General features: G+C 52.6%; 3 protein-coding genes across 4 annotated transcripts in view; 1 reads left to right on the top strand and 2 right to left on the bottom strand.

The window, feature by feature from the left end:
- The window catches only part of CSNK1G1 (casein kinase 1 gamma 1), a 102,064-nt gene extending 98,966 nt beyond the window's left edge, over positions 1 to 3,098 (bottom strand). For both annotated transcript variants that reach the window (XM_038146780.1, XM_038146782.1), the window contains exon 1: positions 2,943 to 3,098. The gene's annotated coding sequence lies outside the window, so the exon portion shown is untranslated. The remainder of the gene's footprint in view (positions 1 to 2,942) is intronic.
- A 6,395-nt stretch (positions 3,099 to 9,493) lies between these two features.
- PCLAF (PCNA clamp associated factor) lies at positions 9,494 to 12,066 on the bottom strand. Its single transcript, XM_038147239.1, has 4 exons — positions 11,968 to 12,066; positions 11,589 to 11,672; positions 11,254 to 11,395; positions 9,494 to 9,913 (listed from the first exon to the last, which is right to left on the bottom strand). Exons 1-4 carry the CDS (start codon positions 12,011 to 12,013, stop codon positions 9,856 to 9,858), a joined length of 330 nt encoding a protein of 109 aa, XP_038003167.1. The 5' UTR covers positions 12,014 to 12,066; the 3' UTR covers positions 9,494 to 9,855.
- Positions 12,067 to 12,166: 100 nt separating this feature from the next.
- TRIP4 (thyroid hormone receptor interactor 4) overlaps positions 12,167 to 14,651 on the top strand; it is a 29,420-nt gene continuing 26,935 nt past the window's right edge. The window contains exons 1-3 of the mRNA XM_038147238.1: positions 12,167 to 12,553; positions 12,909 to 13,075; positions 13,617 to 13,753. Of these exons, the coding sequence (XP_038003166.1) occupies positions 12,468 to 12,553; positions 12,909 to 13,075; positions 13,617 to 13,753 (390 nt within the window). The 5' untranslated portion in view covers positions 12,167 to 12,467. The remainder of the gene's footprint in view (positions 12,554 to 12,908; positions 13,076 to 13,616; positions 13,754 to 14,651) is intronic.

Below are 14,651 nucleotides of genomic sequence, written 5' to 3'. Positions count from 1 at the left end.
ATGAAGAGGAGTGTCAAGGTTCCTAAATTCAACACCTGGCTCAGGGAGGTCATGAACTGCTGGAGAGAGAAAAATAAAGTGCTATTTCCCTGGATTAGATCTGCTGTGTTTGTGTTCTCCCCTCCCCAAGCATCTGCTCCTGGTTACCAGTGAGCAGGATACCAGGCCAGATGGATTCCTGGTCTCATCTGGTAGCACTTTTTAAGGCATTACACAGGATTTCATCTGTTAACCTGAAAATGCACAGCGGCTGACTGCTTCCTAAGAGCTGGAAGAGGGAGCAGTGTCAGGGCAGGGAAAGCAGCAAGAGGCTGTGCACTAGGATGGACCTAGGATCTTGCCCAGCTCACAGCTCCCCTCAGAGCAGAGTTCTGAACCTGCCTGAATATTTTCCACTGGTGACTCTGGCACAGCAAACCAAGTTGTTGCCAATACAGAGATCTGGAACAGCATGAAAACTCCTATGGAAGAGCAAGATAGATGGGCTGGAATGAGGCAAGGTCACACACTTCAGACTTCACAAGAAACACTACTATAAACTGGAAAGCTCTTTCATCCAAGGAAAAAGAAAGAGACAGGATATGAGCTTGTTGCCATGACCCGTGAGCCACCAACCTGTCTCAGCTATGAAGAACACCAGCACAAAGGAATTCTCCACGGCATGGCACTGCATCCCAGAGAGCCTTCCTCTGCCCTGCTCCCCTCAGGGATCAGCTTTGAGCAAACATGTGCAGGGAAGAGAGCAACAGAGAACATGGAAAAGAGTGACTGTGGTTTGAAAATAAGGAGCCAACAGCTGGGCCAAGCTTTTTGAAAGCACCAGTGGAGAGAAGAGCTGATTTATAGGAAGCAACTCTGGCAAACATAGGCAGGTATGTACTGGATAAATTTATTGTGAGAATCTGGTGCAACCTTCCAGTCCTCATGTCCAGAAAGCAGAACTTACACAAAACACAGAAAGGAGCCCAAACTGGCCCAAACTTGTGAGGACTTTTGGCCAGCAGTTGAAAACACACAGTTAGAGACTTGCAGAGGAAAGCAGAGAGATGAGACTCCTCTTCCTCACCACCCAACAGCTCCTAACAAATAAAAAATGCACCAGCCCAGTCCAGCAAAAGTGATTTCAGGGCAGGAACTGTTTCAAGAAACACTTGTATCTGAAGAAAGCTTAGGTGCTTACGCAGGGTGTGAGCATAAAGCCCTGATTTTATCAAGCCAATAGTCTAAAATTTCACTGGAGTCAGCAAGATTTCTGCCAGAAGGCTGGAATATCAGCGGTGCCGGGGTGCCGCTACACCGACGGCCAGACCTTCAACATGGAAACTGAGATGTCCCTGGCAGCTCTCACCTCCATCCTCCACTCTTCCTAAGTACATCTGCATGGCTTTTTACTAATAATGATGTTTTTATTATCCACTATGATGTTTAAATTCTTTTCTTATCTGGTCACACCTCGCCAGCAGTCACCTTCCCTGAACAAGAACTCTACCTGATATTTATCACGGGCAGCACCTCCAGCTCATCCCTGACTCCAAGAGCTCCAGCGTGAGCCAAACTTCACGTGGAAATAACCAGTGTGTGCATCTCTCTACAACAGCAATGCCATGAAACCCAAACTCTCTCATCAGTAACACTTCACCACCCAGGTGGCACTTCTAAAACTTGAGCCACTGGCAAGCACTGAGGAATTTTGCAGCCTGAATCTCTGCAAACTCATAATTCAAAGGCACTCTTTGTGTTTTTTGGAATGTGTCTGTGGGAAAATGCTGCTAATATTTGATAAGAGCTTTTCAATAGGAACAAAGCTCATGATTCCCAGTTCACCCATCATCCTCTCCCAAGAGAGACTGAGTTACCAACACAGCACTGAACCAGCAATGTGGAGATGGTTTATCAGGGTAAATCACAGCCAGCAGCTGGGGAGCTGAGCGAAGGGAAAGGCAGGTCCTGAAGAACTTGGGGAGTGGCTGCACAAGCTGACAGGCATTAGGTCACTAGTAAAAAAAACCAGTCAAGTCTGAGGTCACACCCGTGACAGCGGGACTTCAGGCAGCTCACGGTGGGCCCACAAATGAGTGAGGTAGAAAATGTCGCACAAAGTCAGGCACGGGAGGCAGCTCAGCAGAGCTTGGACTCTGCTCAGAAGACTTCCCAGGAACAGAGAAGTCACTGTCGAGAAAGGCTAAAGGGGACTGTTGGTAGCAGTGAAACATTTGGAAGGGAAGATGTCACCCTCCTGAGGCAGTAGAGGCTGCCCCATCCCTGGAAGTGTCCAAGGCCAGCTTAGACGTGGTTTGGAGCAGCCTGGTCTAGTGAAAAGTGTCCCTGCCCAAGGCAGTGGATGGAATGAGATGACCTTTAAGATCTTTCCGACCCAAACCATCCCGATTCCATAATTTGGATAAGACAACAAACCTCAACCCTTAAGAGTTCCACAGTGTGCCCAACAGCATATGGAAATACTTCCCAGACGTAGGGGGATATAGAACTTCTTCAGACAAATAAGTTGCTGATACACCTCCAGTTACACAGAGCACTCCTCTTCCTCAGGCTGGGAACACCACCAGGTTCAGCAGTTCCCAAGGCACCTCCCGTTCCTCCCGCGGCAGCTCCCTGCCCGGCACTCCCGGGACAGCCCCTCAGCTCGGGCTGCCGCGTTTCCCCGGCTCCGATCTCGCCGTTCCGCCCCGCCGGCAGCACCAGCCCAGCGCCCCGAGCCCGCCCCGCTTCCCCGAGCCCCCACCCCGGGGGGAGCTGCGACCCCCGGCCGCCGCCCCGCGGTCCCCGGGGCCGCCCCACGGCGGCTCCTCCGCCCGGCCGGCCGGAGCCGTTCCCGCCGCACCGGGAGGGCTGGAGCGCCGAGCCCGGCGGAGCCTCCGCCGCGGGCGGGCCGCGAGCACCGCCCCCGCCCGGGCCCCGCCGCCCGCGCCCCGCGGCCGTACCTGCTCCGCCGGCGCTGCGCTCCCCGGGCGGGCCGGGCCGGGCTGGGCCGGGCCGGAGCCGCCGCTGCTCTCCCCGCGCCCGCCGCAGCTCCTCCCTCACGGCACTCGACGGCCACAGCCCGACCCGGCAGCGCTCGGCGCCGGCACCGCCCCGCGCGGCTCCGCCCTATGGCCGCGCCGCGCCCGCGCCGCTTCCGGGGCACCGCGGGCCCTGGAAACCGCGTGGCGTTGCCAGGAGGAAGCGGCGGGCGGGAAGTGCGGCGGGACAGCGGCCGCGGGGGCTCCGCTCCCGGCCGGGCTCAGCGTCAGCCGGGCTCGGCGCCCGCCGGGGTTCTGTATCAGCCGGGGCTCTGCATCCTCCGGGCTCAGCACCCACCGGCGCTCATCACCTACCGGAGCTCAGCATCAGTCGGGCTCAGCGCAAACCTGGGCTCAGCACCCAGTGGGGCTCTGCATCCTCTGGGGCTCAGCATCAGCCGGGGCTCAGCTCAGCACCCCATTGGGGCTCAGCACCCTCCGGGGCTCAGCACCCACCGCAGCTCAGCATCAATCTGGCTCAGCACCCTCCGGTGTTCAGCACCCACTGCAGCTCAGCATCAATCGGACTCAGCACCCTCCGGTGTTCAGCACCCACCGCAGCTCAGCATCAATCGGGCTCAGCACCCTCCGGGGCTCAGCACCCACCGCAGCTCAGCATCAGTCGGGCTCAGCACCCTCCGGGGCTCAGTTTGGCACTCCACTGGGGCTCAGCATCCTCCAGGGCTCAGCACCAACCGGGCTCAGCACCCAGTGGGGCTCTGTATCCTCTGGGGTTCAGCATCAGCTCAGCCCCCCATTGGGGCTCAGCATCCGCCAGGGTTCAGCATCCACTAGGATGGTCCTTTCCAACCCAAACCATTCCTTGAGTCTGTGGAAGAGAAGCAGAAACCCACTGGTGGTGTCACTTGCATGCTGCCAGGCTGATTCTAGTGAAGAACTTGGCATTTTCTTGGCATTTAAACTGACATAATCGTATAATTATGGAATCACTGACTGCTTTGGGTTGGAAGAGACCTTAAAGACCATCTCATTCCCTCCCTGCTGTAGGCAGTGACATCTTCCACCCAACTAGGTTGCTCATGCCTTGAAAATGGTTAAAAACACCATGAGGAAAACCTTCCTCCCTGGTGTGCAGGCCTCCAGCCTGAGGACAATCCCATTATCCAGCCACACACATAACAGCTTGCCAGCATATGGGGCCCACCAAGTTTTAAAAACCCCACCAAAGGTTTATTTGGAAAATGTGTTCAGATCCAGAATTTAGGCATTAAAATTATTTATTTCCCCTACTACCTTGTAATCCTGAGGCTGAGCTCAGAAATGTTTCCCTGATGCTGTAGTTAACCAGAAAACAAAGCCCAGTTCTAATACAAATGGACATTTCACTTTGAGTTTTTGCTTTCTCTTTTCAGAGCTCTATGCATTCACCTGACTCAGTATAGGTTTAATAAAGGCTTAATATTCCTTATTAAACCTTTTTAATTGTCAATACCAAAAGTAGGATGTCTCAATCCAGCCACCTGGAAAGCCTGTCCTGGCAGCATTCTGTCAAACCCTACCCTGAGCCTCTGCTCCACAATGAGTTTATTTTGCTTATTCCTTGTGCTATTATCTGCAGAAAATAATAATAATGTGGATATCACAATATTAACAATACCCTTGATCAAAGGGAGAGGCATTTTTGCACTTCAGCTCCCATTTTTTCTGCTCTAAATCATCTGGGCACTCCCAAGGAGCATCTTAATTCTGAAAAATGATTTATCATCAATTTTAGTCCGCGTAGTTCTTCTGCTAAGACCTATTAAACGTGTGGATTCTCATTAGCCCTGTGGTAATCCCTTGGGAGTTTATCTGAACACCAGCCTGCGTGTTGAATGAAGGGGGGATGGTCAAAGCTGACCCAAAAATGTTTGGGGTGAGTGAGGAGCACCCCAGCGGAGGTTCCTTGCCTCCTCATCCTCAGCCCAGACAGGTGAGATTCCAGGCCGATTCCCAAGTGCCTTCTTATGGAAGAGAAAGGAAACATCCTGCTTTTCTTCCTGCCTCTCCGGCCGGGATGGAGCGGCTGGTGGCCGCAGGGCGGCTGGGGCTGGTGGGCAGGACAATTCCCCTTTGTCCGGAGCAGAGGCAAGGACAATGAAGCTCCTGTTGAGGATCAGGCACAGGGAGGCACCACCCCAACACGCCAGCGTGGGCAGGGGGCACCCTGCAGACACAGACCTCATGTCCTTCTGAGTAATGTCCGAAGGGGAAAAAAGCAAAGTTAAAGGAAAGACAAAGCTTTAAAATGAGTGTTTTGGCAGAGAGGTGAGAGCAGAGGAGGTACCGAAGTCTCACCCTTCTCTCTTCCAAGAGAAACAGCCCTGTAACCACTCAATCCAGAGCACGAATATACATGAACAGGTTTGGAATTTACCAAAATTAGTGGTGCTCTAGTAGGACTCGAATGTATCTCCCTTAACACAAGCAGGCAACACCTGAACTCTAAAAGCACAGTGTCCACAGCAGGGAGGCTGCACTGCAAAGATGGGAACTCAGCAATCACGGCTATAAATTGGACATGCTCTGGTAACAGAAAAAGCCTTGAAAATCAGAAAAAAAACTATGAAACCCCCTCATCTGGGGATGAGATGCCTGAGATTTGGCAGTGGATTTCCCATGGCGGGGTGAGAGGTCGGCAGCCTGACAGCTGATGGCCCTGCTCCCCTCCCCACTGTCTGCGTCCCCATGGCCCAGACATCTGCTGTCCCCGCCGAGCAGCTGCCCCCTGTGCAGCCCTGGCTGCGGGACAGCAGCAGGAGATCCTCCCTTCCAGCTAAATCCAACAGAAATGGGCCGTCTGGCCTGTTTCGGACTGGAGGGGAGAAGGGGTCTGCCAGGAAAAGCTCAAAAGTGCTCCGGAACAGCAGCAATTTGTAATTATCCCTGTGAGAAAAAGGAAAAGCCTTAGGCTAGAGGGATGAGATAGGATGGTGTCTGTTCCATCACTGTCTCTTGCCCAAACAAAGATCATTTTGCCCCGTAAGATTTAAAATTCAATAAATTGAATTCCTTAAAATTCAATATATTAGGCCCTCAGAAATTCTTATTTCCTAAACACTTCCATCTCCTCTCCTTTGTTTGCTCACTTTGCAGCTGGTTTTGGAGCATCCAACAGCTCCTGCTGAACCACATGCCCAGTTGTGCCAGCAGTGACCCCCTGAGCTCTCGTTTGTGATGTGGGTACATCCAACACCCCCTGGGGAAAAGTGTGGGTGCCCCAGCCTGCGTCAAAAGGAGCTCTTGGACCTTCAGGCGTGAACAGCAGGCTCAGCTGAGAACAGTTTATTGCTCATTAGTGCTCTCAGGGCTGTGCTGTTCTCAAGGTCAGGGGTCAGATGAATAATTTGGACTATTCAAGAAAATTCCATGTGTTGGGATGGAAATAAAATCTGCTGGGGGGAGTGGGTTACCCCCACTGCCCATCCCTGACCCTCCAGCACTGCTGGGTGTGAGGAAGCCGCGGGGATTCAGCCAGTGACAGGGTGAGTGATTTTGTTGAAGCCATTTCCTTACCTGGCAAGATAACACAGACTCAGGAAATGAGCAATTCCAGTCTCTGGTCCCTACATTTATTTATTCTCTTCACGTTTCCTAAATAAACTGGTCCGAGGCAGAAGGAGCCTTGTCTGGTCCCTGGCACAGCCCAGCGTTTGTAGCTGAGGCTGCTGCTGACATCTATGGTCAGCCTGAGGTACTGGTGTTTAAAAGCGTTGGAGCCACGGGCTGGATTGGGTTGGAAAACATCTTTAAATTCCTCTCCATCCACCCCCTGCCATGGGCAGGAACACTTTCCACTATCCCAGGGTGCTCTAAGCCCCATCAAACTTGGCCTTGGCAGCCACAGCTGCTCTGGGCTGCCAGGGTCTCCCCACCCTCACAGGGAGGGATTTCTCCCCAATATCCCATCTATCCCTGCCCTCTGGCAGTGGGAAGCCATTCCCCCCCATTCTGTCCCTCCAGACCCTTGTCCCAAGTCCCTCTCCAGCTCTCCTGAAGCTCCTTTTGGCAGTGGAAGGGGCTGTCAATGAGTTGTGGTGTTCATATGGATTTAACCAAAATATCATCATTATAGAATAATCCCTTAAAATCACAAGAAATTCCCTCAGAAGTGAAAACTACTCTGAAGAAATAAAAGTAATACTGACTGGATTTCCAGCTGATTGTTCCCCTTAGGAGGCTCTCTGGACCACACCTCTTGCCCTAAGACTGTGGAAATCCCCTTTGACAGGGAAAACCTGTTAGGTGCTGTAACATTCCACCCAGTACAGTGACACAGACAATTTATCTGTAAATTAATTTTCAACACTGTGCATGACCCCTCCTTACCACATTAAATTTCACTATTAATTATATCGTTGGACTGAAACACTTCTTGAGATTGATGGAAATCCTTCAGCACAGGTGTCAGCATAGGCGCAGCTCTCTCAGCATTCTAAGACCCACACAATGCCATTTTAAGGAGATTTTTATTGAAACAACAATAGCTGGAGAAAAAACAAACAAACAAACAAACAAAAAAAACAACCAGGAAAGCTTTTGGACATGGAAACCTCTTACAAGTCTGGTCTTACCTATAAGTTTTATTTTGGGTTGTCTGAAGCTCCTGAGCTTTAGAACTCTCCCTTTCTGATTTTCTCCCTCATTTTCAGAAGAGCTGGATGCTGTTCCTGTTTCCCTATAGACTCAAAGATTAGCAGCAGGGGCACAGCTGGAGCTAAGTCAGCTCCAGCCCCAGGGAGGGTGGGTTGAAGGTCACCCTCCTGTATTCCCATTGGGACAGGAAAGCAGCCAAGTAAACATCTTCTCCTGCATTTTGTTCCCATTGAAAAATCAGCTTTAAGACTGCAGGTCCTGTTGTAAACATTTGGATTTTGTCTGTGCAGAGGGAGCATATTCATTTGTTTATTAGAGGCAAAAGCAGTTTAGTTGCTCCTCAATACCAAGTGTGGTTCTTTCCTGGGGTTCCCAGCAGGGTGGGTGGGTACCACAGGGGCACATATTTGATCCCAAGCTCCTTCTACGCAACTCGCATCCCTCCACAGCCTCGTGTGTTCCAGCTCCATCAGATTTTATCTGCTTAATGAAGTGTGAGAGCAATCCCGCACAGGAAGGACACGGAGCTGTTGGAGCGAGCCCAGAGGAGGCACCAAAACCTTCAGAGAATGGTGCAGCTCTGCTGGGAGGAAAGGCTGAGAGAGTTGGGATTGTTCAGCCTGGAGAAGAGAAGCTTTAGGGTGACCTGGGGCCTTCCAGTGCCTGAAGGAGGCAGCAAGAAACATGGAGAGAGACTATTTTTACAAGGGCCTGGAGTGCCAGGACAAGGGGGAATGGTTTCCCACTGCCAGAGGGCAGGGCTAGATGGGATATTGGGAAGGAATTTTTCCCTGTGAGGGTGGGGAGGCCCTGGCACAGATTTCCCAGAGACGCTGCCCTATCCCTGGAAGTGTCCAAAGCTGGGGCTTGGAGCACCCTGGGCTAGTGGAAGGTGACCCTGCCCATCTTTGAGATCCCTTCCAACCCAAACCATTCTGGGATCTGTGGTTCAGGTCTCCACGAGCATTGCTCTTTGATGAGCAGCTCCTCATCCTTCCCCCTTCCCAGCTGGCAGCTGCACAGCCCTGATGGAGCAGCTGACCATGGATAACAGCTGAGGGCATGCAGGTGGTGGGCAGAGCTGATCAGAGCCCCCAGGTGTTTGCTGCCTCCCAGGCGTTTTTAGAGGAGAAAGGGAACTGAGGATACGCTGGTTTGGCAGGTCAAAGGAGAGAGCTGCCACCAGTGCCACTGTGGGACCTGTCACTGTGATGGTATTTTGTGTGGTGTTAGGGCAAAGAAGGCTGTGGCTTGTTCAGATTTCTCCCCTTAATTTACATTATCTTTTAAAAGTTTCTATTAAGGAGCAATCAATTGCTACTTCTCATTCAAACTTGAATTCAAACTCGAATTGTTTTGCTGTAACAACTCTCCTTTTTATCAACAGACTTTTTAGGAAGAGGTTTTTACAGCATTCGCTGCTTTCCCCACCAGGCTGACCTACAAGAGCTGCCACTAAACTCTCCTCAAGTGCTAAATTTAAATTTTAATCTCCTCCTAAACTCCCCTTTTTATCTGCTCAACAATATCATGTTAACTTCAGGGAGAAATTCCTTTGAGGAAGAGCAGAAGCAGAACCCCTGACATCAAGACCTATCACAAGGCCCCACTTGCTTTTTTCCTGTGAATTACCCCAAAAGTTATGTGGCAATGTTATAACAGCCACAATAACAAGTTTTAGCCATTTATTGCTGCCCCAGCTTTCAGAGTTCTGATTCTTGAGAACAACCAGTTTGTTTTAATTAAACTTCACCTCTAATCAGAGCAAGTTTCAGCTGCCCACCCACCTCTCCGGTGTCTTTCCAAGTCCAGTTTCCCATCTTTGGACAAAGAAATCTTCATTAACAGCTTTTACTTCAGTAAAGACACAACACAGGTGAGTGCTCAGAAGGCTTCAGTTTATTAAAAAAATGAGGATCTGCTTTGCAGTAACGGAACAACCACGACCATGCAAATCTTGCACAAACACAAGGCAGGCAGAAGATCAAAGGCAAAAGCTGCACAACATGCAGGAGGAACTCAAGCAAACCAAGATAAAAATTAAACCTGTGGTTTATAATGAACATTAAGTTCCAAACAGTAAAAAATAATTAATTTCTCCAGTGTTCGTGCCATCTCTCAGACTTTTAGTCTGGTACGAAAGCTGAAAGGAAGCCATAAAAAACTGTAAAGAACTATGCAAATGTACAAAACCCAGCTCGAGGAGCATTTTAACATGAAAAACGAGGTCAGATCACATCTACTCTTCCTCCAAGCACTCTCCCTCTTCGGCAGGATCCAGTGGCAGGGGCCGAGCTCTGTAAGGAGCATTATTTCAGAAGCATTAGCAGAAACCAGCTCTGGTTTGAAAGGCCATCAAAGCCCTTTTCCCAAAGCCCAAATGACTTAGTTAGCCTCAGACAGCACCTTGAGGCATCAGGACAGACAGGGGCTGTGTTCTCTTCCCACCACCTTGTTCTTGCTTGGCCCAACAAACTCCAGATTAAAGGGATGAAAGTTTTCCTGTGCTACAGCAAACGTTTTTTGTTTCACCAACTTAAAAGCCTTTGTCTGCTTGTCCTGCGGGACAGTTTGGGGCCAATTCTTATGGGCTCCTCCTGGCAGTTTGGAAATATCTGTATTTGGTGGAAAAATGGAGGTTCAACCCAGAATTCTCTACGGAAAACAGGGTGTGTGTAAGACAATACTGCTGCCTTTTTAGTCAGTAGTGCAGCCTACAGGTTAATCTCTGAGGTTCCAGCTTGGAAAAGCCATTCAGTTCCTGGCACGTGGAAGTTGTTAGTGCTCTCCTAAGCATCTCCAAAACTTCACTGTGCCGGCAAAGTTATCCCTGAGCAGTAAGAACTTGCCTCAGCTACCAGTTACTCCACGCATTTTCAGGAACCTCGATGAGGTCCCTGAAAACTTTGCTGAGAAACATCACTTCCATGAGGATACAGAGGTCAGGAGACACACTGTCAACCTGCCCCTTCAAAAATGAACTGGAGTTTCACAGAGAAAAGAGAATCACAGCTTGCTTCCCTGGGGCTGTCCCAGTTGTTGGTTTCTCTGGGTCTGGATTGAAGGCACTTGAGACAGTAATTCCTGTTCAGACTCAGGTGTTTGCTATTTCTTATCAGTAAAACAGTTTCACTACTGTGAGTTCAGCAGCTTTTCGCTAGAAGGCACAAAATGGCCAACAATCTCTTGTTACAAGGTCTTTTAAGACTAAACTATCCAATTAAGAACTGACACCTGGATTATTTTCCCTTGTAACCCAATAACTGATCCCACAGAGCCTGCAATGGGGACTTTTCTGCCCAATTACAAAATGCCACCCAAACCTATGAAGAAAAAGGAAGAAGAAGCATGAAGAAGAAACCCAGGATGACACCCTGTGCCTCCATCTTGCTTCCATCCACAACAGACTAAAAATCCCAAACCCTCAATTTCTCACCAAGTGATACACCTGCACTACTCTCTATAATCTATTTCACACTTTTGTGGATTCCAGTCTATCTTGAAGTCTAGGAAACTTTCTCCATGAATGAGGGTCAAAGTCAGTGCTGCCCTGGGGGTCAGGGCACCCCAGAGCAGACAGAGAAATACTCCCTGTGGTGCCCTGGGTTTCCACACTTCCCCTTGCCCCAATACCCACTCCAGGCCGCTGGTCCCGGGCGCGTCTCCGTCGGGCGCCCGGCTCTCCTTGGACGGGAGCTTCAAGAAGTCGCTGATGCCCCTTTGCCAGGCAGGCACCGGCCTCACGCAGACCCGGTTCAGCCCCGCAGGGCGCCTGTCACCTGCGGGGAGTGCCGCGTCAGCCCGGGGAGGGAGCGGGGAAACGAGGGAGGGAGGGAAAAGAGAGGGATGGAATGAAGGAGGGAGGAGGGAAGTAAAGAAGAAATAAAGAACGTAGTTGAAGAAAGACGGAAAGAAGGAAGGAAGGAAAGGAAAAAGCTTGGGAAGGGAGGGAGGAGAAGGGGCCGCGCTCACCTCTCCGGCCGGGCAGCGGCGGCCCCGCGCTGACGCGGCCGCTGCCGGAGCCCAGCGCCTTGCGGGGAGCGCGGGCGACCAACACTGCGGGAAAAGGGACAGCGGGGCTCAGCAGCGGCGCTCGGAACCCCCTCAGCCCTGCCCGTCCCGCTCGGAACCCCCTCAGCGCTGCCCGTCCCGTTCTCTTCCCGCTCGGAACCCCCTCAGCCCTGCCCGTCCCGTTCCCTTCCCGCTCGGAACACTCTCAGCCCTGCCCGTCCCGTTCCCTTCCCGCTCGGAACCCCCTCAGCCCTGCCCGTCCCGTTCCCTTCCCGCTCGGAATCCCCCTCAGCCCTGCCTGTCCCGCTCGGAACCCCCCTCAGCCCTGCTGTTCCCGCACCCTTGCGGAAGACGCCTCCACGCTGGTCCACCTTGGTCCGCGCCATCCCGGCCCTGCCCGGCCCGGCCCCGCCCCGGCGGCGCCATTGGCCACAGCCCGCCAATGGAGCGCGGGGCCGCCCTCGTCCCGCTGCCCTTCCCGCTCTCCGCTGCCCGGGCGGGATGGTGGGGAGGAATTCCCCGTGAGGGCAGAGAGGCTCTGGCGCGGGTTGCGCAGAGCGTCTGTGGCTGCCCCATCTCTGGAAGTGCTCAAAGCCGCGGTGAACGGGGCTTGGAATAACGTGCTCTAGCGGGAGGTGTCGCTGCCCATGGCGCGGGGTTGGAATGGAATGGAATGGGATGGGATAAAATGGGATTTACTTGTCCTGTCCAACCCAAACTATTCCCGGACCCTGTGAGCCGGTCCCGGAACGGTCCCTCCGCGGCCGCGTTCCCGGGGGGAAGGGAAAGGAAGGGGAGGGCGGCGGGTGGTGCGGCGGCGTTTCTCGTCCCCCGCGGAAGATGGCGGCGCCCAGCGCGCTCCTGGCCTGGTGCGTCCAACACCTGCGCGGGGACTTCGGGCTGGATGTGGGCGAGGACGTGGTGAGGTGAGCGGGGTCCGGGCCGGGCGGGGCCCTCCTGCCCTCTGGCAGGGGCTCCTGGGTCCAGCACGCAGGAAACACGGTGTGTCAGAGCAGCTGTCGGGAGTTGGCCCGGGGTTGTCGCTCGGGTGGAGATTCGGGGAGGAGAAGAGGCGGGAGGCGGGATGTGGGGTCCCAGAATCACAGACTGCTCTTAGTTGGGAGAGATAGTAAAGGTCATGTCGTTCCGCCTCCTGCCATGGTCTTACCGCGCTCTCCACAGAAACCTGACCCGAAAATGAAAGATAAATGTCACACCTGTGCGGTGAGACCGCGGGCCATCCGCCCCTCACCCAATTTTCTCCACCCCGGTCCGTCGTAGGTACATCTTGTCCATCACAAACGAGGATGAGATCCGGGAGTACGTTGTTGACCTTGTTCAGGGCACGGACGGGAAGAAGAGCTGGTTTGTGGAAGAGCTGCTGAGCAGGTGGAGGAAATCTGCCCAGCTGCCCTCCGAGCCCTTCCCAGCCTATCGGAAAAAGGACGGTGAGTGGTGCAGGGCGGGAAACTCTCACATAAACTCGCTTGTTGTGGTTACAAACAATTCCACGCCACCAATCCCTGTATGGATACCATCCCATTCCTGACTGGGGGGCAGTTTAAAGCCTGCTTTTGTGGTAGCAGGCTCCCAGCCAGGTAATAATTAGCATTGACTCCATGATCCAAAAGACATGAAAGACACTTTATTATTAGGACTCTACAGTTCTCATGGAAACAATTGTGGACCTAAGACCTGATTGGTCTCAAAGTGAAAACCCCTCACACACTCTATCAATAACACACTCTAGAGAGCCACATCAATAAACAGTGGTTACAGAGAGAGAGACAATAATTGTTTGAATTCTTTTCCTCCAAGTTTCCCACAGCTTCTCCACAGCTTCCCAGGATCTTTCCGGGAAAGTCTGTGCCCGCTCTCTGTGGCCAGAGAGCTGCTGCCACACGTTTTCAGGCACGAAGCAGAGCCCAGGGACATCTTTCTTTTTCTGGCATTAACGCCGCCCCTCTCTGTGCTTGCTCACGCTCCCAGAGGCCGCGGAAGCGCCGCGGGCTGGGGACCAAGGGAAGAAGGGGAAGCGCAAAGGGCGGAACAGGCAGGAGACCCCGGCATACCCCGAGCCCAGTGCTCATGGGGAGGAGGTGAAAACCCCACTGGACCTGGCCAAGGTGAGTGTGGGGGGCAGGCGGTCACTGGAAAGGCTTGGAGCCTGGGGCCTGGGGAAAGAGGGTGTCAGACACTGGTGGAGATGTGGTTGGAAGGTGGAAATGAGTCTATGGGACACGTCAGACTGGGATGCCCAGGTGGGCACTGCTCACGCCACACCTCAAATCCTGGTGTCAGTTTTGGGCTCCTCACAAGAAAGACAGTGAGGGGCTGGAGCGTGTCCAGGGAAGGGAACAGAGCTGGGGAAGGGGCTGGAGCACCAGGAGCAGCTGAGGGAGCTGGGGGGGCTCAGCCTGGAGAAAAGGAGGCTCAGGAGGGACCTTCTGACTGTGCACAGCTCCCTGACAGGAGGAGGCAGCTGGGTGGGGGTTGGCATCTGCTCCCAGGAGATGAGGGACAGGATGAGAGGAAATGGCCTCAAGCTGTGCCAGGGAGATTTAGGTTGGATGTTAGGGAAAAAAAAATCGTGGAAACCGTGGTCAGATACTGGAATGGACTATCTAGGACAGTGGTGGAGTCACCATCCCTGGAGGGATTCAAAAAAACGTGTGGATGTGGTACTTGGGGAGAGAGGAAGGAGAGAAGGGAAGGAGAAAGAGGGAAAAGGAGGGAGGGGGAGAGAGAGGAAAGGAGGGAGAGTTAATGATGGGTCTCTGATCTTGGAGAGCTTTTCCAACCTAACTGTTTCCATGTTTCTGTGATGTCCAGGCTGGGGAGAAGGGTTGTGTCTGTTTGTGTCTGTAACTGGGAGTAAAGTAATCATCAGGCAGCAAATATGCCAGCATGGATTTTTCTCCCCCAGAATACCTGAGAGGAGAGAGCAGGTGAAGGAAGTTGAGGCTGTAACTAGAAATAAAAGGGATTTCTTTAAATCAGATATGAGGGTGGGGAATTTAGGCC

This window comes from Motacilla alba, chromosome 10, assembly GCF_015832195.1.
Source record: "Motacilla alba alba isolate MOTALB_02 chromosome 10, Motacilla_alba_V1.0_pri, whole genome shotgun sequence".
NCBI classification, from domain to species: Eukaryota; Metazoa; Chordata; class Aves; order Passeriformes; family Motacillidae; genus Motacilla; species Motacilla alba.
The sequence above is the reverse complement of the archived record's forward strand: the minus strand, read 5'-3'. Positions and strand labels throughout refer to the sequence as shown.

What these genes read in the sequence shown, in the direction of transcription:
- PCLAF (XM_038147239.1), bottom strand. Translation starts at nt 12,013, where the DNA reads ATGGCGCGGACCAAGGTGGACCAGCGTGGAGGCGTCTTCCGCAAGG. An exon ending in TGGAGGCGTCTTCCGCAAGG is followed by an intron (nt 11,673 to 11,967) that starts GTGCGGGAACAG and finishes CTTTTCCCGCAG; the next exon opens with TGTTGGTCGCCCGCGCTCCC. An exon ending in CCCGGGACCAGCGGCCTGGA is followed by an intron (nt 9,914 to 11,253) that starts GTGGGTATTGGG and finishes TGCTCCTTACAG; the next exon opens with AGCTCGGCCCCTGCCACTGG.